Source organism: Heptranchias perlo, chromosome 12 (assembly GCF_035084215.1).
Source record: "Heptranchias perlo isolate sHepPer1 chromosome 12, sHepPer1.hap1, whole genome shotgun sequence".
Taxonomy (NCBI): domain Eukaryota; kingdom Metazoa; phylum Chordata; class Chondrichthyes; order Hexanchiformes; family Hexanchidae; genus Heptranchias; species Heptranchias perlo.
In genome coordinates, this window is record NC_090336.1 from 14690693 (window position 1) to 14716708 (window position 26016).

Consider the following 26016-nt stretch of genomic DNA (forward strand, 5'->3'; position numbering starts at 1 on the left):
TTTCCAAAATTATGAAATGTTTCTTGACAGGGTAAATAGTAAAAGATTGTTTCAACTAGTTGGTGAATCAACAAGGGGGGCATAAACTCAAGATTATGACTGGAAGACCAAAAGAAAACATGACTTACACGTATATAAGCGCCTTTCACGACCTCAGGACGTCCCACGACATTTTACAGCCGATTAAGTACTTTGAGTGTAGTCACTGTTGTAATGTAGGAAAAGCGGCAGCCAATTTGCACACAGCAAAGGCCCAATGAGGACATTAGAAGAAACTTATTCATGTACAACGGTATTAAAACATGGAATGCTTAACAAATGACTATTGAGGCTGACACTATTACATTTCAAAGGGAACTATTTGAAAAGGAAGAATACAAAAGGATATGGAGGTAAGGGTAAGGAAATGAGATTAAACAGCTAATTGAAAAGTGAGCACTAAACACAGGCACAATGAGCCAAATGCACTCCTTTTGCTTTGGAACTTCTATTATGTCCCCCAATTTTGCTTCCAATATGCAAGACATTGTACTTCTCTGTGCTACATTTCAGCTGCCATAGTTTTGCCTACTTGCTTATATTGTCCAGGTCCTGCTACACTTCCTTAACTGCTTTTCAAAACTCTCCTGCTCCCTCCCCAAGATTAGTACTGCCTGTGAATTTGACCAAATTACCGTGAGTTTCTGAAGCCAACTAATTTATGCAGATCAGAAATCGAAGGAACCTCAGCATCAATCCCTTAAGTACTCCACTCAGTACACATTCCCAGTCCAACACCGCACCCTTCTTTTACATAGAATTTACACCACAGAAACAGGCCATTGGCCCAACCAGTGTTTATGCTCCACCCGAGCCTCTTCATCTCTCTCAGTAAATTGCTTATCCAAGTTTTATCTAAGATACCCACTGACTCAAAAGCCTGTGTTGCAACTTTTTACTTGGAACTTCATGGAAAGCTTTTTAGAAATCTAGATATACTGTCTTAGGGCTTTCCAAAATCCATCTGAAATATCACTTCTTTGATATTTGTGATAGGCAATGGATATAGATCGAAAGCGGGTAAATGGAGTTGAGGTACAGATCAACCATGATCTGAGTGAATGGTTGAACAAGCCTAGGGGGCTGAATGGGCGACTCCTCTTCCAATGATGGATGGCATGTTATTAGTGTCTTCTCCAGTGAATATTTCCAAGAAGCAACAATTTAGTATGGTGGTTGCTTTTGGTTCATCTGCAGTTTCAACCACATTTGCAACCTTAAGGGATCGCAATTCTTCTCTGATAATCCTCTTGCTGTTAGAATAATGGAAGAACCTCTTACCATTGTATTTGGCTTCTACAGTTCTGTTCATTTGTGGTTCCCTTTTTGCCCTCAGACTGCTTTCTTCTTTTCATATTTTTGGAGGTGCCTGCATTCTTTCCAGCGGGTTCCCTCACCTTTGTCCCATGTTTTGCGGAGTTTATTCTTCTTTATTTCTATTTGTCTTGTTATTAATCTATACAGGCCCACATTTCTTTAATCTCAGCTTTTTAGTTCCTGGTTATGTACTTATTGCGCACACCAAGTAGAATGTCACTGAAGGTATTCCATTTGTCCTCAACTGAAGCCTTCATGACTACTATTCCTTGCCCTAACTTGATTTGTTTAAGCTCTTCCCTCATTGCCTTGAAGTTGGCCCTTTGAAGCCATATATTCAACTCAGTAAGTGTCAGCTTGGCTCAGTAATAGCACTCTTGCCTGAGTCACAAGGTCATAGTCTCAAAGCCAAATCCAGGAGTTAGTCACATAATCTAGGCTAAGACTTCAGTGTAGTATTGAGGGACTATCAGATGAAATGTTAAACTGATGCTCTGTCTACCTGCTCGGGTGGACATAATTCGAAGAAGAGCAGGGGAGTTCTCCCGTGCGCTGACCTACAGATGTCCCCCTAACCAACACCACCAAAACAGATTAGCTACTAGTCATTTATTCTCATGTTTGTTTGTGGGCCTACAAAACAGTGAACACACTTAATTTATTGTCTGTGAAGTGATTTTGGATATTGAGTACATGGAAGGCAGTATATAAATGAGAGTTATTGATTTGTAGTATTGGTTCACCCCAGATCATGTCATAATTTTATCATGTTATGGTCACTGTTGCCTGGAGGTGCCACTACTTTCATTCCCAGGATATTATCTGTCAGCCTTGGCTCAATGATAGCACTCGCACCTCTGAGTCAGAAAGTTGTGGGTTTAAGTCCGACTCCAGAGATTTGAGCACAAAATATAGGCTGACACTTCAGTGCATTACTGAGGGAGTGCTGCACTAACGGAGGTGCCGTCTTTCAGATGAGACGTTAAACCGAGGACAGTCTGCCCTCTCAGGTGGACTTAAAAGATCCCATGGCACTATTCAAATAAGAGCAGGGGATGTCTCCTCGGTGTCCTAGCCAAAATTTATCCCTCAACCAAACAACAGATTATCAGGTCATTTATCTCATTGTTGTCTGTGGGAGCTTGCTGTGCGCACATTGGCCACTGCATTTCTTACATGACAACAGTGACTACACTTCAAAAGTACTGTGGCACTATATGAATACAGTTCTTTCTTTATCTGTATCATTTGCCATTACAGGGTCAAAATGTGAGATATCCCTCATGACATCCCGAGCGTACTTGCTCAGAAAGCAATGACGCATCATGTTAAACAGCTCAAATTCTAGGCCACTTGGGCATTTCCAGTTGATTAAAGCCCACTATTAGTATGACTTTTCTTCTTGCACATACCTCTCTAATGTTAGGGTAACCTGTCCTCCTATATTATACAAGGGAATGAGTCATCTGAATACCAATGTGAAGATTACATTTATAAATTTATTACCATTCAGAATGTCAACGCAACCTTCTAATTGCTCCTAGGTATCCGGCTAACATAAAAGGGAATCCAAAAGCCTTCTATAGGCATAGAAGTAGTGAACAGGTAGTAAGAGGAGGGGTGGGGCCAATTAGGGACCAAAAAGGAGATCTACGCATGGGGGGCAGAATACATGGCTGAGGTACTAAATGAGTACTTTGCATCTGTCTTTACCAAGGAAGTCGATGCTGCCAAAGTCACAGTAAAAGAGGAGGTAGTTGAGATATTGGATGGGCTAAAAATTGATGAAGAGGAGGTAGCAGAAAGGCTGTTTATACTTAAAGTAGATAAGTCACCCGGTCCGGATGGGATGCATCCCAGGTTGCTGAGAGAAGTCAGGGTGGAAATTACAAAGGTTGTCATCTTCCAATCATCCTTCGATATGGGGGTGGTGCTCGAGGACTGGAGAATTGCAAATGTTACACCCTTGTTCAAAATAAGTGTAAGGATAAACCCAGCAACTACAGGCCAGTCAGTTTAACCTCGGTGGTGGGGAAGCTTTTAGAAACAATAATCCGGGACAATCCGGCACTTATTCTCCAATAACCTGCTCACCAATGCTCAGTTTGGGTTCCGCCAGGACCACTCGGCTCCAGACCTCATTACAGCCTTGATCCAAACATGGACAAAAGAGCTGAATTCCAGAGGCGAGGTGAGAGTGACTGCCCTTGACATCAAGGCAGCATTTGACCGAGTGCAGCACCAAGAAGCCCTAGTAAAATTGAAGTCAATAGGAATCAGGGGGAAAACTCTCCAGTGGTTGGAGTCATACCAGCACAAAAGGAAGATGGTCGTGGTTGTTGGAGGCCAATCATCTCAGCCCCAGGACATTGCTGCAGGAGTTCCTCAGGGCAGTGTCCAAGGCCCAACCATCTTCAGCTGCTTCATCAATGATCTTCCCTCCATCATAAGGTCAGAAATGGGGATGTTTGCTGATGATTGCAGTGTTCAGTTCCATTCGCAACCCCTCAAATAATGAAGCAGTCCGCATGCAGCAAGACCTGGACAACATCCAGGCTTGGGCTCATAAGTGGCAAGTAACATTCGCGCCAGACAAGTGCCAGGCAATGACCATCTCCAACAAGAGAGAGTCTAACCACCTCCCCTTGACATTCAACGGCATTACCATCGCCAAATCCCCCACCATCAACATCCTGGGGGTCATCATTGACCAGAAACTTAACTGGGCCAGCCACATAAATATTGTGGCTACAAGAGCAGGTCAGAGGCTGGGTATTCTGTGGCGAGTGACTCACCTCCTGACTCCCCAAAGCCTTTCCACCATCTATAAGGCACAAGTCAGAGGTGTGATGGAATACTTTCCACTTGCCTGGATGAGAGCAGCTCCAACAACACTCAAGAAGCTCGACACCATCCAGGACAAAGCAGCCCGCTTGATTGGCACCCCATCCACCACCCTAAACATTCACTCCCTACACCACAGGGGCACAGTGGCTGCAGTGTGGACCATCCACAGGATGCAATTCAGCAACTCGCCAAGGCTTCTTCAACAGCATCTCCCAAACCCACGACCTCTACCACCTAGAAGGGCAAGGGCAGCAGGCACATGGGAACACCACCACCTGCACGTTGCCCTCCAAGTAACATACCATCCCGACTTGGAAATATATCGCCATTCCTTCATCTTCGCTGGGACAAAATCCTGGAACTCCCTTCCTCACAGCACTGTGGGAGAACCTTCACCACACGGACTGCAGCGGTTCAAGAAGGCGGCTCACCACCACCATCTCAAGGGCAATTAGGGATGGGCAATAAATGCCGGCCTTGCCAGTGATGCCCACATCCCATGAACGAATTAAAAAAAAAAAAAATCAATCACAGACACGTGTGCATTAATAAAGGAAAGCCAGCACAGATTTGTTAAAGGCAAATCATGTTTAACTAATTTAATTGAGTTTTTTGATAAGGCAAGAGAGGGTTGATGAGAGCAATGTGGTTGATGTTGTGTATATGGACTTTCAAAGGCATTTGATAAAGTGCCACATAATGGGTTCATCAGCAAAATTGAAGCCCATGGAATAAAAGGGGCAGTGGCAGCATGGATACGAAATTAGCTATGTGACAGGAAACCGTGTCTATTGAATCTGATATTAAGTCTCCTCTGCCTCAAGTGGAAACAGTATTTCAAATCTCTCCTCATAACTGGCTAAGTGACAGGAAACAGACAGTAGCGGTGAACGGTTGTTTTTCGGACTGGAGGAAGGTGTACAGTGATACTCCCCAGGGGCTGGTACCACTACCACTGCTTTTTTGTTATATATTAATGACAAGGCACAATTTCAAAATTTACAGATGACATAAAACTTGGAAGTGTAGTAAACAGTGAGGACAACAGCAATAGACTTCAAGAGGACGCAGACATGCTGCTGGAATGGGCGGAGACATGGCAGATGAAATTTAATGCGGAGAAGTGCGAAGTGACATATTTTGGCACGAAGAATGAGAGGCAATATAAACTAAATGGTACAATTCTGAAGTGCTGGGAGTATATGTGCAAAAATCTTTGACGGTGGCAGGACAGGTTCAGAAAGTGGTTAAAAAAGCATACGGGATCCTGGACTTTATAAATAAACGCATAGAGTACAAAAACAAGGGAGTTATGTTGAACCTTTATAAAACTGGTTTGGCTGCAACTGGAGTATCGTGTCCAGTTCTGGGCACCGTACTTTAGGAAGGATATGAAGGCCTTAGAAGGTGCAGAAAAGATTTACTAGAATGGTTCCAGGGATGAGAAGCTGCGGTTGTTCTCCTTAGAACAGAGACGGTTGAGAGGAGATTTGATAGAAGTGTTCAAAATCATGAAGGATTTAGATAAACGAAATAAAGAGAAACGGTTTCAAATGGCGGAAGGGTCGAGAATCAGAGGACACAGATTTAAGGTGATTGGCAAAAGAACCAAAGGTGACATGAGGAAAAAACTTTTTTACGCAGCGAGTAGTTATGATCTGGAATGTGCTGACTGAAAGGGTGGTCGAAGCAGATTCAATTGTGGCTTTCAAAAAGGAATTGGATAAATACTTGAAGGGAAAAATTTGTAGGGCTACGGGGAAAGAGTGGGATTAACTGGATTGCTCTTATAAAGAGCCAGCATGGGCTCGATGGGCCGAATGGCCTCCTTCTGTGCTGTAACCATTCGATTGTAAACAATTTTACAACAACAAGTTATAGTCCAGCAATTTTATTTTAAATTCACAAGCTTTCGGAGGCTACCTCCTTCCTCAGGTGAACGATGTGGAAATGAAATCCTCGAAATGAAATCGCATTTATAATTCACAGAACAATGCTTGGTGATTACAGACAGTTTTTTCAACTGCCCGTTGCCAAGGCAATCAGTGTGCAGACAGACAGGTGTTACCTGCCAGGTCTCAGAATATACAAATCACCAAAAAAAACAACAAACAAAACAAAAACAGAGATAGAGAGGTAGAAACATAGAAAAGACAGCAACTGACCCGTTATATTAAAAACAGATAACATTTGTTCGCTGGTGGGGTAACGTGTAGCGTGACATGAACCCAAGATCCCGGTTGAGGCCGTCCTCATGGGTGCGGAACTTGGCTATCAATTTCTGCTCGACGATTTTGCGTTGTCGTGTGTCTCGAAGGCCGCCTTGGAGTACGCTTACCCGAAGGTCGGTGGATGAATGTCCTTGACTGCTGAAGTGTTCCCCGACTGGGAGGGAACCCTCCTGTTTGGCGATTGTTGCGCGGTGTCCGTTCATCCGTTGTCGCAGCGTCTGCATGGTCTCGCCAATGTACCATGCTCTGGGGCATCCTTTCCTGCAACGTATGAGGTAGACAACGTTGGCCGAGTCACACGAGTATGAACCATGCACCTGGTGGGTGGTGTCCTCTCGTGTGATGGTGGTATCTGTGTCGATGATCTGGCATGTCTTGCAGAGGTTACCGCGGCAGGGTTGTGTGGTGTCGTGGACGCTGTTCTCTTGAAAGCTAGGTAATTTGCTGCGAACGATGGTCTGTTTGAGGTTGGGTGGCTGTTTAAAGGCGAGTGGTGGAGGTGTGGGGATGGCCATAGCGAGGTGTTCGTCGTCATTGATGACATGTTGAAGGCTGCGGAGAACATGGCGTAGTTTCTCCGCTCCGGGGAAGTACTGGACGACAAAGGGTACTCTGTTGGTTGCGTCCCGTGTTAGTCTCCTGAGGAGGTCTATGCGATTTTTTGCTGTGGCCCGTCGGAACTGTCGATCGATGAGTCGAGCGTCATATCCCGTTCTTACTAGGGCGTCTTTCAGCGTCTGTAGGTGTCCATCGCGTTCCTCCTCATCTGAGCAGACCCTGTGTATTCGCAGGGCCTGTCCAAAGGGGATGGCCTCTTTGACGTGGTTCGGGTGGAAGCTGGAAAAGTGGAGCATCGTGAGGTTGTCCGTGGGCTTGCGGTAGAGTGAGGTGCTGAGGTGCCCGTCTTTGATGGAGATTTGTGTGTCCAAGAAAGAAACTGATTCTGAGGAGTAGTCCATGGTGAGTTTGATGGTGGGATGGAACTTGTTGATGTTATCGTGTAGTCTCTTTAGTGATTCCTCGCCGTGGGTCCATAGAAAGAAAATGTCGTCGATGTATCTGGTGTATAGTGTTGGTTGGAGGTCTTGTGCAGTGAAGAAGTCCTGCTCGAACTTGTGCATAAGTTCGAGCAGGACTTCTTCACTGCACAAGACCTCCAACCAACACTATACACCAGATACATCGACGACATTTTCTTTCTATGGACCCACGGCGAAGAATCACTGAAGAGACTACACGATAACATCAACAAGTTTCATCCCACCATCAAACTCACCATGGACTACTCCTCAGAATCAGTTTCTTTCTTGGACACACAAATCTCCATCAAAGACGGGCACCTCAGCACCTCACTCTACCGCAAGCCCACGGACAACCTCACGATGCTCCACTTTTCCAGCTTCCACCCGAACCACGTCAAAGAGGCCATCCCCTTTGGACAGGCCCTGCGAATACACAGGGTCTGCTCAGATGAGGAGGAACGCGATGGACACCTACAGACGCTGAAAGACGCCCTAGTAAGAACGGGATATGACGCTCGACTCATCGATCGACAGTTCCGACGGGCCACAGCAAAAAAATCGCATAGACCTCCTCAGGAGACTAACACGGGACGCAACCAACAGAGTACCCTTTGTCGTCCAGTACTTCCCCGGAGCAGAGAAACTACGCCATGTTCTCCGCAGCCTTCAACATGTCATCAATGACGACGAACACCTCGCTATGGCCATCCCCACACCTCCACCACTCGCCTTTAAACAGCCACCCAACCTCAAACAGACCATCGTTCGCAGCAAATTACCTAGCTTTCAAGAGAACAGCGTCCACGACACCACACAACCCTGCCGCGGTAACCTCTGCAAGACATGCCAGATCATCGACACAGATACCACCATCACACGAGAGGACACCACCCACCAGGTGCATGGTTCATACTCGTGTGACTCGGCCAACGTTGTCTACCTCATACGTTGCAGGAAAGGATGCCCCAGAGCATGGTACATTGGCGAGACCATGCAGACGCTGCGACAACGGATGAACGGACACCGCGCAACAATCGCCAAACAGGAGGGTTCCCTCCCAGTCGGGGAACACTTCAGCAGTCAAGGACATTCATCCACCGACCTTCGGGTAAGCGTACTCCAAGGCGGCCTTCGAGACACACGACAACACAAAATCGTCGAGCAGAAATTGATAGCCAAGTTCCGCACCCATGAGGACGGCCTCAACCGGGATCTTGGGTTCATGTCACGCTACACGTTACCCCACCAGCGAACAAATGTTATCTGTTTTTAATATAACGGGTCAGTTGCTGTCTTTTCTATGTTTCTACCTCTCTATCTCTGTTTTTGTTTTGTTTGTTGTTTTTTTTGGTGATTTGTATATTCTGAGACCTGGCAGGTAACACCTGCCTGTCTGCACACTGATTGCCTTGGCAACGGGCAGTTGAAAAAACTGTCTGTAATCACCAAGCATTGTTCTGTGAATTATAAATGCGATTTCATTTCGAGGATTTCATTTCCACATCGTTCACCTGAGGAAGGAGGTAGCCTCCGAAAGCTTGTGAATTTAAAATAAAATTGCTGGACTATAACTTGGTGTTGTAAAATTGTTTACAATTGTCAACCCCAGTCCATCACCGGCATCTCCACATCATGGTAACCATTCTATGATATTCTCTGCATAATCAAAGTGTTAAAGCCATGTTGCATTTTCCATTTCTGTGCTTTAATGCACTGCATTCCTCAAAAGAGTTAATTCCCACTATAGTACAAAAAAAGAACTCAATATAAAAGATCAATGACCCCAATCAGACAGCTTCAACAATGTACTCCCACACTGAACGCACAATTTCTTTTTTGGCTTTGTGATTTGGATTTAAAAAAAATTTCACACAACCAACTGTCCCTTTCCCCAGCTGAACAAAAGCAAACAGAAAACTTTATTGGTTAAATGATGCTTATTATTGCCTCATACAGTGCATTTCCAAACAGCTCCACTTTCCCCCAACCTGAAGAGAATGGAATGCCTCAATAGGTTCTTCCCTTGGGTTCTACACTGTTATGAACCTTTGTGATGTACCAATAAAGATTACAATAGATTTATTTCACTTAGACACTGTGAGCAGAATGACATTCATTCTGCACCATAAGTCTAGTATAGCATGTTATGTCAGCAACATTTGTTTATAATAATTGACAGTAACAAGAGATGTGCTATTTTATACAGTGATTATGTCACAGACCTCATTACAAAGACAATCAAAAACTTGGGGCAATCTCATTTTTAATAATGCGGTTAAAATATAACAGCAAAAAAAATAGCTTCCTGTTGTTATTTTTCTTTTTCCTGGTTGCTATTCTTGACTAATAGTGTCTCATGTTAATTACCATTACCCATTTCTTGGACCACTACCTAAGCACAGTGAAATGATGAATCCTCTCACTAGCCTATTTTGTGCACAGTTTTTAACATTGCCTTTTGTTAATCTAGCCTTTTTTAATGTGGCTGGTGTAGTGTGTTAAACATTGGGCTGAAGTATATTAATAACAATAGCTAGCAGTGTAATTGCCAATGGTATCACAATTTTTGAAATATCAGTAGCAATAAAAAGAAACTACTGCTAGTTCAGCTGACCAACCACATGTTCACAGCAGATGTGGAATGCAGAAATGCTCAAGAAAATGGTATCCAGCTTTACACTGAAAATTTAGAATGCTGTAAAAAAAAACAAAAGATGCAGACAGACCTCTTCCATATGGTAGTATAAAGAAATACAGATAAATCATTGTTGATCTGCCTTGGTTAATGTAAGCTGATAGTTCAGTGCTGTACTAAGAGAAAAGTGCTGTATTTCGGATGAGATGTTAAATTTAAGCACCGTCTGCCCTCTCAGGTGTAAAAAGATCCCATGGCACTATTCAAAGGATTGCAGAGGAGTTCTACAGGTGTCCTGGCCAAAATTTATCCCTCAGCAAACATCACACACAGATTATCTGGTCATCTATCTCAATGCTGTTTGTGGGATCTTGCTGTGTGCAAATTGGCTGTGACAAAACAACAGTGGCTACACTTCAAAACGTACTTTATTGGCTGTCAATAGCTTTGGAACATTTGGAGGATGCGAAAGGCACTATATAAATGCACGTTCTCTCTTTGATTGGTAACATGTACAAGCACAGCTGAAAAGCAAACTTCAACATGAGTCATAAAGCAGAGAAGTATGCGGCATGCACACAGAGAAACGGGGAGCCTAACTTATCCTAGAAAGTACCAAATAGTAGAATCTAGAAGAAAAGTCGAAACTAACCCTTTTCATCTGGTGACATGCAAACAGAGCTGAGGCAGATGCTGATCTGCGTAAGGTACTAACAGGCAATTTACACAGAGCAGAGGCAGGTGACCACCTGACACAAATGGAGCAGACCCATATATGATACAAAGAAAAGAGGTAGATGTTAAATTGTCGAGGCAAAGGCATGCAGGACATAGAGCTTTGCAGTACAGTTCAGGCTCTTTGCCATGATGTTCACATATCCAGGCTGTCATCTTTGCGGATAGCTTTGCTCGAACAAGTTTTTGAAAAATGATTTATTAAATGAAGCACACTGTCCATGGAGTTATTCAAAAAGACTTGGTCCCAGTCCTTCGTGCATACCATAGACTGCTTTGGTCATGTTCTCCCACAATTATTTGCACTGTAATACAACACAATACGGTTTTCATATCCGAGGGGGGAAGGCAGCACAAGCAGGAGAGATATCTTCTCTGTCTGAGCAGCTATTTTCTATAGAAACCTGCTTAACTTTGTCTCTTCCCTCTGCCTTTTGAGACAACAAAAATGCCAACACAATCGAGTCTGCAGTTTGAATTACAGTTACGCAATTTGAATTCTCACTACAAGGTAAATAAAGTGGCAGTGCAACTACACTCGACCCTCCATCCCACCACTCCTCGGCCCTGTGTAAAGCTGTGCTTCTTGACATCAGTCTTTAATAATTGTTCCCAGTTTGTATCATGTGTCCTGTCTTAAAATCCATGATTTAACATGAAACAGTGCTGACCGTTAACTTTTTCTATCCCACTTAGTACCTTGTAAGGTCTATAATGGCCCCTCTCATTCACCTTTCAAGGCTGAAGATGATTACATCAACACTTGCCATAAGGTAACCATGGTTCACATGATCGGAGGGTGCTCGGCTGTAGTCCTCACCTACCACTGGGCCAGAATTTGCCAATGTTAAGGACAATACAAAGAGAATTGGCAGTATAAGCTCGTCATACTGATGCTTGTCTAAGTGGGATAGAAAAAGTTAACGGTCAGCACTGTTTCATGTTAAATCATGGATTATAAGACAGGACACATGATACAAACTGGGAACAATTATTAAAGACTGATGTCAGGAAGCACAGCTTTACACAGGGCCGAGGAGTGGTGGGATGGAGGGTCGAGCGTAGTTGCACTGCCACTTTATTTACCTTGTAGTGAGAATTCAAATTGCGTAACTGTAATTCAAACTGCAGACTCGGTTGTGTCGGCATTTTTGTTGTCTCAAAAGGCAGAGGGAAGAGACAAAGTTAAGCAGGTTTCTATGGAAAACAGCTGCTCAGACAGAGAAGATATCTCTCCTGCTTGTGCTGCCTTCCCCCTCGGATATGAAAACCGTATTGCGTTGTATTACAGTGCAAATAATTGTGGCAGAACATGACCAAAGCAGTCTATGGTATGCACGAAGGACTGGGACCAAGTCTTTTTGAATAACTCCATGGACAGTGTGCTTCATTTCGTAAATCATTTTTCAAAAACGTGTTCTAGCAAAGCTATCCGCAAAGATGACAGCCTGGATATGTGAACATCATGGCAAAGAGCCTGAACTGTACAGCTACAAGCAAACCTCGGCAAAACAAAGAAGAGCTGGAGATGGGTGACTTCTGTAATGGTATAAATACAAATGAGGACAGATGTGGGATCGTTTTGGGGACGGATGCTTTAACCACAAGATGTGGTATACAGATTTTTTTTGGAACATAACAATCTGCATACTATAAAACTGCTTTATTAGATAAACAGAATAAAAGAAAAGCTATTGGATTTAATTTTTTGGGCTTTTTTAACTCAATATACAACTGTATTATTAAAAATCTTGTTTAATACTGTACTAAGCCTGTACCATACTGATTTGTGGGCATCTGATGGCCATGGACCAAACAGCCATTCATTTTCCACTTTTATTTTTCACTTAAATTATTTTCAACATTCTTCCTTGTAATTCCACCACCACCACCACCAACCCCCCAACTCTTCCAACCCCCCCGCCCCCCAACCCCTCTCCCTCCTACTTGGCCAGGATCTTGCCCAAGCCTCCCTTCCCATCTAAGCACAGGTATACGGTGAGACCCCTGCCCACTCAGCCATTACATCCAACTCTGCCCTACCTGAACTGACCCGGTCTCTCTGCCCTGCCAGTTCTACCATCTACTCAGCCTCCTAAATGCCATGTGCTATAGTGTTCAACCTCCCATTACTGCTCCACAGCCAACAACCTCTCGCTCCAAAATGCACAATACTGGGAGCACAAGCAGTGCCGCATGAGATGCCCTGGTATTCTTCATTTCTTCATTACTTTGATTGAGATTTGCCAATATTAAAACAACGTAAATGTTATTGCTTAGATATGCAATGTCAAACAATGACACTGTCACTCTCACAACTGAATGTTCCAGACAACACTGTTCTTGCGTGTAGATCACTGTTGAACTGCTCAAAAGTTTAAAACAATAATTTTGAAATTAAGTAGAGCTCAACAGCGGACGCCTCTCACTCGTGATGCTCATAAATTCAATTTTAAATTTGTCCACAGCCCAAGTTGTGGGGTGGACAGGACGAATCAGATTCACAAGTTACCACAATCTCCTCCAGCTTGCTTGATTGGATTGGGGGGGGGGGGGAATTTTCCAGAGTTTTTCCTAAATTGGCTTCAAATTTTTCACCTCTCCCAGGAGAATGCATGACTGGAATTGCACCATATCTGGATCAGGTGGGCCAGATGGTCTTTTCCTCGTTTTTGTAGGTTTATAACTTGGTTTAAATTTTAGTTCGAACTTGAAATTTCGAAGTGTTCATTGTTATTTCAACTAAGTTATTTAAATTCTCAACTTTTAAATAGTTAAATCAAATTTAAAGTTTTGATGTGCAAGTGTGACAATGGCTTGTTTGTTCCAGAATAATTCTCATATCTGATTGGTTCCTGCTAATCACATTCTTAAGAATGATCAGAAGAGGCTACCTGTGATCAAAGGCAGGAGAGATTTCATAGACAGCAATCGGTTTAGTACAGATTAGTTGAGGAACTGGGCGGTGCAGTGGATTAGACACTGGCTGTGGGTTAAAATCCAGCCCAGGCTCACGGGATAAAAATTTCCTTTCTATTGATTGGGTTGTAAGTGAAATGGGTTCACATAATCGAACTCCAGTTCCTAATGAGCATGGGACTACTGCCCTAACTTATCACGAATTGGCAATCTCACCCAAGTAAGGAATGTCCAAACTCATATGGGCCCGATAGCCTTTTCTCATCCCAATTACATAATAACAGTATTTAAAAATGTTGACTTTCATTTGATCACAGGTGGCTGTGGATTCAGGTTTCTGAGCCCTTCACCACGTGAACGATTTCTCAGATCAATTATATCAGTCCCCTTCATAATTTAGGAAACTTTAGTTAGGTGATCTTTCAGTGTCCTCTTTTCCAACAAGTACAATCTCAACTTCCTCAAATTCTTCGAAGTCTGGCCAGGCGTTGTACAGGGATAATTAAGCCCAATTTCAAACAGGAGAAAAAAAAAGCAAAAATAAGATTAATTTTTAGCATTAGAAAAAATGTTGGAATACAAATCAATAAAATGTCACGCACACGCAAAGAGTAGGGCTCGTAAGCTGGGCATGCAAGATCTGGGCAGGTTCGAAGGGAAATACTAGAAGCGACAAAGCCCAACTCAAGAATTGAGCATTCTGTGAGGGGCTGAAACTTAAACTCCAGGCCTCAGAAGAGTTGGCCTCCACAGGAAGAGAGATATTTAGAACAATACCAAGGAAACTATACAGATAAGTTTAATAATTTGGGTCAAAATTGATCTGTATTTACCATTTATCGAATTATATTTTCAGTTGGGTCAAAAATCAAGGTAATGTCCAGACAAAAAGGTCTTACTTTTTTGCAGACTTACTGTTTATGAATGGAGCTATTAAAAGAAGAGGATTTATTTGGTTTTCTGGCAGTTGGAGATTGTTGACTGGCAGAATATACTACCTGTCTAGTGAATGGAACTGATTTTTAATTGCCTTTTGTTTAGTCAATGACATTTTTGTAATGATAGACATGGTTAATATAACAGATGGTGGCTACTGGAGCCAATTATATTCTTTACCCAACAGACAGTTTTGAGGTATGATGCTTCGAAATGTGATACCAAGTTTCAGCTGTGATGCTACCACTATACTTCAAATGCAATACATTAAATTACAAAACAAAGATACTCCTATTTGAATTGCAATTTCCACCTACTGGTCTACTGTCTTTAAAAAAAAATCTAATACCCAACAAGTGCAGCGTTAAGAGGTCGATGCCCTTTACATAATGCCAATAATTGCTGTGGCTGAGTATGAACAATCTTTTGTTAACAGACCCCAGCTACTTCTTCTGACCCAAGGTGAAGACTTTGATTTACACATTTTGAGGATGGTGCTTCAGACATCCATTTTTCACCACATCCTTCCCTCACCAATTTACAATCAAGGAACCACGTGTTAAGAACATAACATAAGAAATAGGAGCAAGAGTAGGCCAATCGGCCCCTCGAGCCTGCTCCGCCATTCAATAAGATCATGGCTGATCTGATCCTAACCTCAAATCGAAAGAACACATGAAGTAGGAGCAGGACCCGGCCACTCAGCCCCTGGGCCCGCTCCGCCACCCACAGGGCCTTGACCGATCCGAACTCAGCTTCATGTCCAATTTCCTACCCGCTCCCCGTAACCTCTAATTCCCTTCACTTCTAGGAAACTGTCTATTTCTGTTTTAAATTTATTTAATGATGTAGCTTCCACAGCTTCCTGAGGCAGCAAATTCCACAGACCGACTACCCCCTGAGTGAAGAAGTTTCTCCTCATCTCAGTTTTGAAAGAGCAGCCCCTTATTCTAAGATTATGCCCCCTAGTTCTAGTTTCACCCATCCTTGGGAACATCCTTACCGCATCCACCCGATCAAGCCCCTTCACAATCTTATATGTTTCAATAAGATCGCCTCTTATTCTTCTGAACTCCAATGAGTAGAGTCCCAATCTACTCAACCTCTCCTCATATGTCCGCCCCCTCATCCCCGGGATTAACCGAGTGAACCTTCTTTGTACTGCCTCGAGAGCAAGTATGTCTTTTCTTAAGTGTGGACACCAAAACTGTATGCAGTATTCCAGGTGCAGTCTCACCAATACCTTATATAACTGCAGCAATACCTCCCTGTTTTTATATTCTATCCCCCTAGCAATAAAAGCCAATATTCCGTTGGCCTTCTTGATCACCTGCTGCACCTGCATACTAACTTTTTGATTTTCTTGCACTAGGACCCCCAGATCCCTTTGATCTGCAGTACTTTCCAGTTTCTCACCATTAAGATAATAACTTGATCTCTGATTTTTCCTGCCAAAGTGCATAACCTCACATTTTCCAATATTGTATTGCATCTGCCAAATCTCCACCCACTCACCCAGCCTGTCTATATCCCCTTGTAGGTTTTTTATGTCCTCCTCACTCTCTACTTTCCCTCCCATCTTTGTATCATCTGCAAACTTTGATATGTTACACTCGGTCCCCTCCTCCAAATCGTTAATATAGATTGTGAAGAGTTGGGGACCCAGCACCGACCCCTGCAGAACACCACTGGCTACTGGTTGCCAGTCCGAGAATGAGCCATTTATCCCAACTCTCTGCTTCCTGTTAGATAACCAATCCTCCTCCCATGCCAGAATATTATCCCCAATCCTTCTTTATCTTGAGCAATAATCTTTTATGTGGCACCTTGTCGAATGCCTTCTGGAAGTCTAAATACACTACGTCCACTGGTTCCCCTTTATCCACCCTGTACGTTACGTCCTCAAAGAACTCAAGCAAATTTGTCAGACATGACTTCCCCTTCATAAATCCATAAATGTTACAACCCCTCGACGAGATTTTGCAAGTCAATTCCTTTGAATCTTCTGTGCTCAGAATTGGCAAAACAGTACCTAAATGTGGATTACAGACATGCGACTATGTAGGCATTGCATCATGAGAAAAATATAGAAACTTTAAGCTTCAAAAGGCAAGGCTTCAAGCAAGATGTAAGTTATAAAATGGATGCCCTAATCAAGCTCAGGTCACAGCATATGGTACAAAACTTTATTTACTTTTCTCATTACTTAAGACTCTCCCCAATTTCCACCCTAGAGGCTTTCCTCCAATTCATTCGAATAACATTTACTTGTTGGAGGAATAAAATCAGATCAGCTGCTGATCTGTGATTACAATTTACTTTGCTTTTAAAATAAGCTGATGGTATGTTCCATGCAGTAAGGAATATTTTTCAATGCTAATAACACAATTCAGTGCCATGGCACAGCTAAAGCTGGGTGATTAAGGATCCAGCCTTCCTGCCTAATGCTGATGAAGTGAACAGCTCCCAACTCAGTCCCCTTCAGGGTGCAAATTTAAATTACACAGAACCTAACTGCTGAAATCGCAACCATTTATTCCTTAACAATTCTATTACAAGAACACAAAGTGCAGCTGTAGAGATTATGTACATTTATTTGCTTTTACACAAGAGAGAGAAAGCACTCATTCCAGAATTAAAAGCAACTGCTTTCCAGGTTTCATGGCCCAACAGAAGCACGTGTAGTTTTTTTTTCATACAATTACAGGCATCCTCTAAAAACAATCCCATCATTCCTCCCCTTCCCCCGCCGCAACACAAACTGTAAGACGGAAAGAGATGCAATCACTGGTGGAATAAGGGCCTTCAACCTGTCTTCCTCTTTTACAAAATACCTGTCACTCTGAAGGTGGTGAATTTTTAAATATATTGTTGGGAGACTTTCTGCTCACACGGTGGTCTGGATAAAGGCCTCAGGCCACTGTCAACAATTGAGTCCTTTCTAACTAGGCTTGCATTTGTTAACAATGTCTCCTCTATCACTTTTGTTTTTGACTTTGATGAGCACCACTAACTTGAGTAACTGGGGGAAAATGGGCGACAACCTATTATAAAGGATGAGTGGGAGAATAAATGTTCCATGGCATAGGTTAAGAGACAAATTGTGTACCTCCATTGTTGGAAGCCTGTAAATGTCTCACGTATACTGGATGGGCTGTGGGGCAAACAACAGCCTCTTCATACTTTTTTTGGGCCTACCTACAGATTAAACTCTCCTGTGCTACAGTCCGGAGGAAAGCCAGTTCCTGCTTGACTCTGACTCGTGACTCTGGGTTCCTATTGAAATCATACTGGACTCAGTCATGATACAATACTGCATTACAATCATGAGGCACCAGGTTATCTGCATGCAGTGTGCATGAATCCAAATGCCTTGGCAAATACCCAGAGAACATATAATTCTCCAGTTCTGCCGAGTCAAGTTTCTCCAGAAATGATCTCTCTTATGAGTTGTTATTGTGTCAGGGGTCGAGTGTGAAGAGCGGAGTATCCTTCCCTAAAGCTGAGTGGTATCACAACTTTGATTATTACTCATCCCCATTCAAGTTTTAACTGTTCAGGTCATAACAAATCTTCCTACCAGCCGCACTACACACAACCAGTGGTTGTTTCGTTGAACTCCAACCCCGAAGATTCCTATTAAAATAACTGGGGTTTCAACTCACTTTCAGATTTATGCATACAAAGTATGGAGTTTTTAACGATGGAATTTCATATAGATGGGGAATCATACACAAAATACATATGAATGAGAGAATCGAGACAAGAGGAGTGAGCATGTCATAACAGTTGCAAGGATGATTCTTTTGAAGAAAATCTCAAAGCTCCAAATAATTTCTTTTAATATATGTAGAACATTGCTTTCCAACATCTAGCAAACCTTTCTCCATTAGTTTACAAATGCACAGTACAAAAGAAAATTGTACTGAAATGCATTAGTTGTGGGCAATTCCACGTGGTCAAAAATAGGTTCTTGTGGCTCCGTTCCTTACCCAAAGATTTGCCGAATACTTTTCCCATGAATAATGTCTTTTTCTGCATGTGGAAACATCAAGTTTTAAGCAGTATTTAATTGCTTTTGACAGTTAATGGACAGATTTGGTCACCAAACCATAGTGGCACATTGTCCCATACTGCTAATTAAAATATACAGCAAAACAATAAAGGACAATAGGAGTGTGTTTTTTTTCCCCATTGCGAGGAATTTTAATGCGATAATACGTAGAATGCATTTTCCTAGAAAATAAATAAATCTCAAAATCAGACCGCTCCACTGTTCCATGTAGTTCCAGCAAGCAGAAAAAGTGTGATCTGGTGATAAAATGGCTCCACGGCAAGAAATGGCTGCCCTCAGCGAGTGGAAAACAGATACTTGGAAGCTTGTTCTCAGGCAGAGGGAGCAAACGGCAAAGGTCCGAGCTAGGAACGATATACAGTAGCTAATAATAGATATCCAGACGGAGTGGGTTCAGATGACATAATTACAGAGAACAGAAAGCTGATTTCAGGGTAATTCTTGTTTACAATGCTTTGTCAAAGCATTTTCATCTATTATCACAGACAATTATTAACTGAACTCATATCTAGTTATCAGAGTATCAGCATAGCAGATTGGCCTCTCTAAAACTTCTCCATCCATCTTCACAAAATTTAAGTAATTGGTGACTGTTCAGCAGGACTCCAGTTCTGTATGATCTGATCCATCTTCCAGTTCAGGATTACAGAGCCGTGTAAACATTAGGGAGACAGCTTTCCATTCAGCTGAGCGTGAATTTGGCACAGTCACTTCTCAAGCTTTCATTTATTCAAGTTCAATCCTCAAAAAAAAATGTTGTACAGACTTATGCATGAATATTATTCAGGGCCCTTAAACTGCTCAGGTGAAGCATTTTAGCTCCCACCCTACTGGCCCTAGTAATAGAAATGCTGGGATGCATTCTGTCCAAAAATCTCTCAGCTCAACTGCGTGCAGAAAAACCTTATCCCATGCTGATTTTTGATATTTTAGTTCTTTAAAAATAAACCATTGAATGATTCATAAATAATATATCTTGGGTTGTATTGAGATTGATGTAGACTGCCAAATGACAAGGCTTTCTTGTCTCTCTTTTAAACACAACATTGCTTCAGGTAGTGTTTTTTAAAATTTAATTTACTAATCAGTTCCGCTGTGTTGTCTTGCAGTTTTATGGGGATATAAGATTGCTCCCAGCTGAGAATAATTAAAACTTTATAAAAAGTGAAACAGACGAAGGGAGATGATTTGCAACAGTCAGTCATTCATATAGCAGCTGTTGTTTTATACTATTCCTAATTGAATGGAAGAATTACTGCAGGAACAGCTGTTAACTAGCAATCAATAGAATACGCAAGTCATCAATTAGAGCCAAATAGTCTTGCGCTCAAAAACAAATTCCCCAATAAAGGAACTGTAAAATCACTCATCATGGATAGGGCTGTGGCAATTAATTTATTAAAATTAGCAATCAAATACTGTCCATGATAATATAGATTGACTCAATTTGGCACCTGATACAAATACACTTTATAATGATACATACACACAAATACAGGCCTTATATCTCTGCTGTATATGTGCAGAGCACTTATACAAGCCAAGGAAAGACATCAGAACGGGAATCGGTGCAGTATTGAGTACACATACAGCGCTTGTTCCCCTGTAAGCACTTTATATTGATAATAGTTTTCCTTACAGTACCATTCACCTGTAAGAACCAAGTATGGATTAAGAAGAGGGCACTTGATCCATTAAGCTAAGTCTTCAAATAGACTGCATAATTTGCATTTTCTTTGCAACTTGTTTAATCTCCTGAAGCAGGAAAATAACCACAGGATACTCCTCCAACAAATGAAACTCAGATCTTTTTGCCCCTGAACCCCAAATGTCAATCAAGAAAACTCCAGGTTATTAAATCTGACAATACATTCTACATAGTTCAATTCTGACTAGTACTAATCCCGATTACAGTCCCATGGTCTTGACTGGTACAGTGATCTGTCAAGGATTTGATTGTCTGTGTGTATATGTATCTCAATAATATTTGATCTCCTCAGATATCACTTTTTTTGAAGCGAGATAGACTCCCCCTACAGCACTGATCCTTATTAAGTCCTTACACTGTCAACATTCCTCCACAATTTTGTGTAAAACAAAATTGCAACTGCAAAAGATTGATAACTTTTGTGAAAAAAAAACAATGAACGTATGGTTTTCTCCTGCAGTACTGGGCAAAACAAATTACACATACCTGAATGAGACAGGGTTCAAATACAATGTGGAGCATAATCTGATCACTGCACTGATGTTGACTGAACCCACATAGCTGGCAATCACACTGCAGCTAGAACATTTAAACATCCACCTATTAACTGGTCATTACAGAAACAGCAATAGTCAGTTACCATGACAATGTGGTACTAGGCCTCTCGACATAGAAACTAACAAAACTCTCATGCAAATTGTAGCCTGCTGGGAGAAATGACGAATTAGACTAAGTAATTCAAAACAGAAAGTCAGGAATTTACATCTTTTCAACGGCTTGATTCAAGGGCAAGCAGTCATTCTGAATGAGAGAAACTTAAGCTTACAAGATTTTAAAAGGATTTTGATCATCAGTTTCTTCTGGGCCAAATTCAAATCTTAACTCCGCGCAATAATAGGAAGAAAAGGATGCACATTTCAGGTGCCTTTCATAAATCAGGACATCATGGGATGCCCACAAAAAGTTGCCAATAGGTAGAAACAGCACCAACATGGACTCTCAGAAAATTCAAAGTCCCTGATCCATTGTATGCTCAGTTACTAGACTCTTATCTCTAGGCCAGAAGTTTGTAGGTTTGAGCTTGCAATCTAATCTAACATTCCAGTGTGGTACTGAAATGGCAGTGGGCTGTTGCTGGTGCCATCTTTCCACTGAATCATGTAACCTGCCTGTTCGGTGAACATTAAAAAGTCAATGGCACTATTTGAAGAGGAACAGGAAGTTCTCCCAGTAGTACTCTGATCAATATTTCTCCTTCAACCATCACCACCAAAAACCAATTAACTGGTCATTGATTTCATTGCTGTTTGATATATTACCAGGCATAAGATGGCTGCTATATTTGTTTACAAAACAATAGTAACTGGACTTTAAAGTAATTAATGATATGTAAAAGAGCTTTGAGGAGTTTAAGATATATGGTTAAGATGCTAGCCTGTCTTTGATCCATGAGCATTTGGAATTGCTGATGCATCAATAATAATGACTACAATCCAAAAGTGCTTCATTAGCGATAAAGCTTTTTGGGATGTCTTGAAGTTGTGAAAGGCACTATATAAATGCAAGTCTTTCTTTCTATAAGGAAGAAAATAGCACATCAAAAGTTGTGATGGTTCCATCAGTTAACAAAGTACTTCCAGAATAACATTGTAATCCTTGAAGCCAAAGGTTCCCTGGCCATGTCACAACCACCAACTGCTGGAGCTGATGGCCCTCTAAACCATTCCTCTAAGTAGCCAGGCTATTATTCAAAAGCTCAGAGGACAAGATGTTGTGCCAGATCTGACATTTGAGTCAACAGATGTGCAATTAAGACATTTCCAAAAAGCCTTGTTTGTTTCATGGAGATAGCATCACTTGACATAAATAGAACTGTAAACAAGAGACTCAGATGAAACTTTTTGATACAGTTCCATCTAGATTAAAATTCGCACGGCACAGGAATGTATCAGTTTCTGATATTTCACATTTTTAATAAAAAGCCTTTCCGTGACTAGTTAAATTTGCAAAAGTACTTTTTTTCAACTCTATCACAAAAATCTCTTCCACAAACTTCCTCAGTTGTGCACGTGCAAGGTGGAGGAGAGGAGGTTGCATAGTCCATCAGAACTTAGTCACAGAACTAATAGAAAATTGCCCCAATGCACCATTTATATAAAGTTGTAATTGTACAACTTTAAAAGAGAAACTAGCATCAGTGCTGGCACAATATTTGAGCAAAGAACTTTACAGCTGAGATGTACTGAAGAACTCTATGGCTAATATTGAAGATGGGTCTTCATGGGATCATAAAGCTACCCAACGATTATATATACCTTTGAATTAACACTTACTTTCACTTTGCCTCATTTTCCCCTCCTATTTAATAGGTCTATCCATCCATTCTGGGAGGCGAGACAAGGTGGTGTTAAAACTTCCATTTGATTCTGATGTCAATGGCATTCCACAGTTCAACTGGCAGGAACATTCCATGAAAGGAAGGGAGAAGAGGAGAGGAGGGGAAGGGGCATAGTGTAGGAGTACACTGATCAAGTGTATGCTTTTAACCACTATAGTGGAAAGCTCCACCTAGTGACCATGTCAAGCAGTTACTGCTAGAGGTCACCACTGCAGCCATGCCATGTGTATCAGATAAAAATTCAATCTGTACTTACTCAAAATCATCAAAATCCATATCAGCACCATCAATGGGCTGGGCCGGGCTGCTCGCTGAGTTTTCCAAACTGGCTCGCATTCGGTTCGGCTGGTATCGCATCGAACGCTGTCGAATACTGTCCCTACGTGACAGGTACTGGATGATCCGATGGGCGTAATAGGCAGGGGATAACCTGAAAAGGTACAGGTATAGGGTTTCAATTTAACTCAACCCACCAGCGCAGGCACAGCTAATGATTCATTAATCACTAGAAAACTGGATTTACAAATATAGGACATGAAATGAGGAAGGAATGTGAGGCATGACGCTTCTCAAATATGGAAGCACAATAATAAGTTGTACTACTTGATCACAGAATGCAGCCAGAAAGAACAGCAGGTGTTATCGTATTAAATAGAGCAGTCAGAGTGTATAGCGACCTCTGTCATAATGGATAGATTTACTACCCTATTACAGTATCATTGATCTCATATCCTAATACTGTTCAAAGGGACTTTGTTGGCAGGTGTGCTTTGCCCAATTCTTCACTCAGATACTCCTACTTATATGCAAATTCTAGGCTACTGATTTTGGTTCTGCCATCAGAAGGAAGTGCAACTGAAAAGCTAGCACTTCTTCACATCATAGAATCATACAGCACAGAAGGAGGCCATTTGGCTCATCCTGCCTGTGCCAGCTCTTTGAAAGAGCGATCCAGTTGGTCCCTCTCATCTGCTCTTTCCCCATAGCCCTGCAAATGTTTCCTTTTCAAATATTTATCCAATTCCCTTTTCAAAGTTACTATTGAACCTCCTTCCATCAACCTTTAGGCTGTGCATTCCAAATCGTAACAACTCACTGCATTACAAAATGTGTCCTCATCTCCTCTCTGGTTCTTTTGCCAATCACCTTAAATCTGTCTCTTCTGGTAACTGACCCTCCTTATTTACTCTTATCAGAACCCTTTATGATTTTGAACACCTTTATTAAATCTTCCCTTAACTTTCTCTGCTCTATCAATGGCAATCGGAAGGAAACACACAAGAGTATCTTACAAATCATAGATTCATTGCATGGTAAAGCACAGAAGGAGGCCATTTGGCCCATCGATTCTGTGCCAGCTCTTTGAAAGAGCTATCCAACTGGTCTCACTCCCCTGCTGTTTCCCCTGTAAGAATTTTCTGTCCTTGAATTCCACAGGCTGGTTAAGGGCGGTTATCTCTAGATGCTAATTTCTGCAGCTCGCTAGCTCCTCCCCGATTGCAATTTCCTCTGCAAATTGCCACTTTCTGCATGCCGGCCCTGTATCTCTTCTCCCCCACCGTTTCAAATCTCCCTGTTGCTTATTTGCTCCTTCGGCTGCAATCTGGACGTATTCTGCCTGGATCCCGCTCTATTTCCTTCCCCCCTCCCTTCCCTGACCCACACCTTTCCCAGATGACTCTCCCTTGGACTTTTCCTGGTTCAGGAAGCTCCTGGTCTCTGCTTCGCACTTTCCTGAAGGAGTGCAGCAAAGATTGGGAAATCAGCTACATGGGAATTAAACCAGCATCTCAATACCAGCACAGGGATCATTCTGAGGTTTGTCCAGTCGCGATGTTAATACAAGTGAAGGCAATCCAAAGGCATACTGCATGGTGTAATACACTAATCAGATTTGTGCATGCTATTTCTAAAACCAAGCTGAGCAAAATGTTTTTTGTTATCGGAAGGAGAGCAAGTTAAATTATTTCACTGACAGTAACTAACTTAAAAGCTGCCTGTGGAAACTTAGATAATTGTTCATACATCCTCTTTGATTGAAAGACTACTCTGCTAGGTAGGGAGTGAGGGAGGGGGAAGAGAAGAATTTTTTTGAAGTGCAAATGGGATGACAGTAAAATACCAAGCAAAACAACACAGGTCCTTACTTAGGGAACAGGGGTGAATTATTTTTCAGGTTTCATGTGCAATCAGTAAAATAGGGATTGGTTTTAAAGGGTAGATAAATTGGAAGGTTCCTCTCACCATGTCAAGGTGGTAAAAATCGAATCTATCAATTAACCATGCTTAGAAAAGTAACAATTACTTTCTCTTCTTAGGAACAAATCTGCATTTGTGCCTAATTAAATGAGTAATCTATATTGTTACCTGCAAGGCACATGAAAATATTTTTATTTTCACTTGGTAAAATTGAGAAGTCATAGACTAATGCTCCAATAAATTTTTATAGACAGATAGTGGGCAAAAATGAAAAAAAATTTGGTCTTATTTTTCAAACAAATTGCACTAGATTTTTGTATTTGTGATTTTACAAAATCAGGTTGAAGTATCAATGGACTACAAAAACCACACTGTTGTGCATTGACAGTAAACAGCACTCTTGTTTAACTACACCATGCTAATCTTTTTTTTAAATTACAAAAACATACTGCACAATTCATTTGAAATTCCATCAATACCACATCAATTTATTAACTTCAATCAGTCTTGCAGTATTCACAGCATTTCTTCCATAAAACACATAAGGTTCCTTTTTATTCACTGGGGTATAACTGTGGGGAGTTATTTAGCAGGGGTAAGGGGTTATATCTCTGAATTTTATATTCTTTTATATGGTGTCACTTCATTAGTACAGCATTTTCAATCTCCAGCTGCATTATTGAAACATTTTAAAATCAGTTGTGTGACAGGGTTGATGAATGAAAATGCAAAGAAGAAAATCCTATAATGAGATCTGAGTCTAACAGCAGTGTGCATTTGAGGAGTGTTTCATCTGCAATCAGTAAAACAGGATATTGGATTTTAAGGTCAGGGAAATTAGAAGGCTCCTCACATCATATCAAGATAGCAAGAGCCGGTCTAATCATTCAATAAATTATATCGAAAAAATTAACAACTTCATTCTTATTTAAAAAACAATCTAAACTTGATTCTA

General features: G+C 41.7%; 1 protein-coding gene across 4 annotated transcripts in view; it reads right to left on the reverse strand.

Annotated features, from left to right (window-relative positions):
* Positions 1 to 26016, reverse strand: part of LOC137327835 (activating molecule in BECN1-regulated autophagy protein 1-like) — a 400989-nt gene that overhangs the window by 255045 nt on the left and 119928 nt on the right. For 3 of the 4 annotated variants that reach the window (XM_067993681.1, XM_067993679.1, XM_067993683.1), the window contains exon 9: positions 23119 to 23292. The exons of the other annotated variant lie outside the window; for it this stretch is intronic. In XM_067993681.1, the coding sequence (XP_067849782.1) occupies positions 23119 to 23292 (174 nt within the window). The remainder of the gene's footprint in view (positions 1 to 23118; positions 23293 to 26016) is intronic. 4 annotated transcript variants of the gene reach the window in all.